Here is a 3,806-nt window from a genome sequence, read left to right on the forward strand (position 1 = left end):
ATTTTAATTTAATAATAGATGTAGCATGGGCATATTACATTAAATTAAATGTAATAATAATTAATTAAATAAATAAATAATAATTATTTTATTTTATTTTAATAATAGATGTAGCATGGGCACATTACATTAAATTTAATAATAATTAATTAAATAAATAAATAATAATAATTTAATTTTAATTTAATAATAGATGTAGCATGGGCATATTACATTAAATTTAATTTAATAATAATTAATTAAATAAATAATTAATTAATAATAATTTAATTTTAATTTAATAATAAATGTAGCATGGGCATATTACATTAAATTTAATTTAATAATAATTAATTAAATAAACAAATAAATAAATAATTAATAATAATTAAATTTTAATTTAATAATAAATGTAGCATTGGCATATTACATTAAATTAAATTTAATAATAATTAAATAAATAAATAAATAATTAATAATAATTTAATAATAGATGTATCATGGGCATATTACATTAAATTCAATTTAATATAAATAAATATTTAAAAATAAAATTGAATTTTAATTTAATAATAAATGTAGCATGGGCATATTACATTATATAGATGGATCTCTCTAGTTGTGCTCATTATAAAAAGCTTAACAGATCAAAATATCTATATGTAATATATTTTAATCTAATAAAGTGTAGAGGAGAGTTGCGTTACCCAGTCCGGTGGTCTCCAGGTCAAAAAACACCGGCGTCGCCTCGTCATCGCGTATCATGACGTTAACGTTACCTGTTCAAAACACAACAACAACAACCACCTCACTAAACAACCCGCAGAGTTCACTCGATAACACCACACCTAATACTACACACAGGGCTGAGTGTGTGACGCTTTACGACGCGGAAGTTGCGAGTTTGAGTCACTATAGTTAGCGAAACAACGCCAACAACAGGCTTCTAGCCGCTCAACATAAAGAGCGAGCGCGTGAACTCACCGCTCGAGATCCACCGGAAGAGCCACGGGAAGACTCGCGCGATCGGCCTCATCACACACATGATCAGATCGATCAGGGAGCGCTTCAGGTGATTTCCAGCGGATTTGTCGCGTTCAGTGTCTCTCATGCTGGCGTCAGGATCGCTTTCGTTTCTGCTCCGCGCCCTACGTTCGCTTTTATCCCGAACGCCGATGATGAGTCAGTCAGCAAATAACAGCACACGCCTCTTACAAAACAATCACCATGGCAACTAAACTGTTATCACACAGTTGTTTATTAACCCTTACAGTGCCGGTGAATAACAAACGACACGGAAAAAGTACGACGGCGTTTTAGTGTCGTTAAAAAGTATCGTAATAAATACAATTACGAGATTAAAGGTTAATATGTTGAGAATAAAATCGAAATTATGAGAATAAAGTCAAAATATTTTGAGAATAGTGTCAAAATTACGAGAATTAAATCGTAGCAATTAAAGTTAAACTTTATTCTCGAAACATTTCACCTTTATTCTCGTAATTTCTACTTTATTCTCATAATATTTTGACCATTCTCAAGATATTTTGACTTATTTCTTGTAATTTCAACTTTATTCTCAAAATATTTTGACTATTCTCAAAACATTACGACTTTATTCTCATAATTTTGACTTTATTCTCAAAACATTTTGACTTTATTCTCGAAATATTTTGACTTTATTCTCAAGGTATTTTGATTTTATTTTCAAAATATTTGGACTTAATTCTTGTCATTTCAACTTTATTCTCAAAACATTACAACTTTATTCTCATAATTTCGACTTTATTCTTGTAATTTTAGATGTTTTTATTTTTAACGTGGCACTAAAATGATATTCGTGCCTAAAAACTTTTTTGTACATTTTTTAATCTGTTTTTGAGTAATCATGATTTCTGAATTTAAAAGATTTAATTAAATTCCATTCATTCCAATACTGTAATTCTCAGTTTATATAGAAAGCATAGGTTTCCGCCCTCTAGGGATGGGCGATACCTCTTATTTTATTTTCGATCCGATACCGATATTTTCAAGCCGATACCGATACCGATACTTCTAAACTAAACTGATCTTTTAAATCATTAAAAGAATATAATCAGTAATTATACTCACGTAATATTCGATTTTAAAGCCATGTTTTTTAACATTTCATAGGCATTTTTTTTTTTGGTTTACACTGTCAGAAATAAAATATGCTATAATATATATATTTAGCCCTTTACTGGGGCAGTAACCTCAAAGGTGCAACTATACCCCTAAAAGTGAGCATATTAGTACCATACAAGTATGCATGCTTTAAGGGTAGATAAGTTACAAAGGTGCACCTTTGAGGGTACCTCATGAAAAATAAACATGGTGTTACATAAGTACTAAAATTTATTATTATCATTATTATTATTACCAGGGTAAATTTGTGGTAACTGCAGTTTTACTACAGATACTGTGGTTACTGTAATAAAACCATGGTTAATTTTTGTAAAAGGCTGTCAGGCTGTTGTACCCCTGAAGGTGAAACTTTAGCATATTTTTTTTCTGACAGATTTATTAACAGCAATTACAGAACATAACACAATCCATTTGAACTTTTAACAACCAGTTTAAATAAATTAACTTGTAATATTTATTTTAAATTGGCTAGTTTGTGCATGTTCACAAAAGTTTGGGGTCAGTAAGATTTTGTAATATTTTTTTTAAGTCTCATGCTCACCAAGGCTGCAACTTTTTTGGGAAAAAAAAAACAACAACAGTAAAAGCAGCAATATTGTGAAATATAACAATTAAAATAACTATTTTCTATTTTAATATATTTTAAAATGTAATTTAAAATGCATCTGTGATCAAAGCTGTCTGTGATTGATTGGTTCGGGCTTTCAGCATTTAATGTGTTCCGATGAGCAGGAGAATCTATCCAACACAATTATTCGCTAATATAGTCTATTTTTCCACTTATTTTATGCACCGACTTTCTTGATAAATAAATAAAATTAATGGTTAAAAAAATTCACTTTAGAATCAATATTTTTATGTGAGGATCGATACTTTCGATACAACATCAGTATCGAAAGTATCGATACTTAATTAAGGATCGATCCGCCCATCCCTACCGCCCTCCCGTTCTCGCTCTTGAGTAAGGAAAACATTAGCAGGTTTATTTTCTTCTTCTTTTTTAATAAGACAATGATTGTTATTTAATTTTTTTTTACATCCTTACATTTACACATAAAAGAAATATTACACAAATTGCACCGTTTACAACTGCACTCACAAGAGCACAAACACAAACTCCGAAAGCACAAATCTGTTTGTAGAGACTGTCAGTCCATCAAAACACACAGAGCAGGATCATTCAACGTAAAATAATCGTCATATGCAAGATATTACATCCCTTGTTTTTAAAAACACAAGTCTTATGCCGAAAAACATCCTCTACACAAGCGCGTGCGCACACGCTTTAATCGACGCAGGATCACGTGTCTTTGCGTTCTGAAGAGCGTAAGCTCATTAACATAACGGTCAGTTTGTTTTGTTTTTCTCTTTCAGCGCAACTCACATGGAGCCACAGTTTGAAGAGAATTAAGGTAATGTTAACATGTTTATTGCTAGCTACCTAAATGCGGTTTAACAAGTTAAACAATTGACAGCAACCTATCCGATTATTGAAGCCCATTTCCGCCATGTAAGAAGTCTTAATTATTACATAGTTAGACATAATTATGACTTTAAAAGTCAAAATGATTATAAACCAAGTCGAAATTATGACATAAAAAGGCATAGTTATGAGATAAGTTTAAATTATTTCATTAAAAGTCAAAATTTACATACTAAGT

General features: G+C 30.2%; 1 protein-coding gene across 1 annotated transcript in view; it reads right to left on the reverse strand.

Moving 5' to 3' along the window:
• Positions 1 to 1,216, reverse strand: part of plex9.1 (PML-like exon 9.1) — a 6,459-nt gene extending 5,243 nt beyond the window's left edge. The window contains exons 1-2 of the mRNA XM_016515724.1: positions 964 to 1,216; positions 687 to 758 (exon numbers count right to left, since the gene is read on the reverse strand). Of these exons, the coding sequence (XP_016371210.1) occupies positions 687 to 758; positions 964 to 1,090 (199 nt within the window). The 5' untranslated portion in view covers positions 1,091 to 1,216. The remainder of the gene's footprint in view (positions 1 to 686; positions 759 to 963) is intronic.
• Between the last annotated feature and the right edge of the window lie 2,590 nt (positions 1,217 to 3,806).

The sequence above is a fragment of the Sinocyclocheilus rhinocerous genome, unplaced genomic scaffold (genome assembly GCF_001515625.1).
Source record: "Sinocyclocheilus rhinocerous isolate Xijiao unplaced genomic scaffold, SAMN03320098_v1.1 scaffold116, whole genome shotgun sequence".
Lineage (NCBI taxonomy): Eukaryota > Metazoa > Chordata > Actinopteri > Cypriniformes > Cyprinidae > Sinocyclocheilus > Sinocyclocheilus rhinocerous.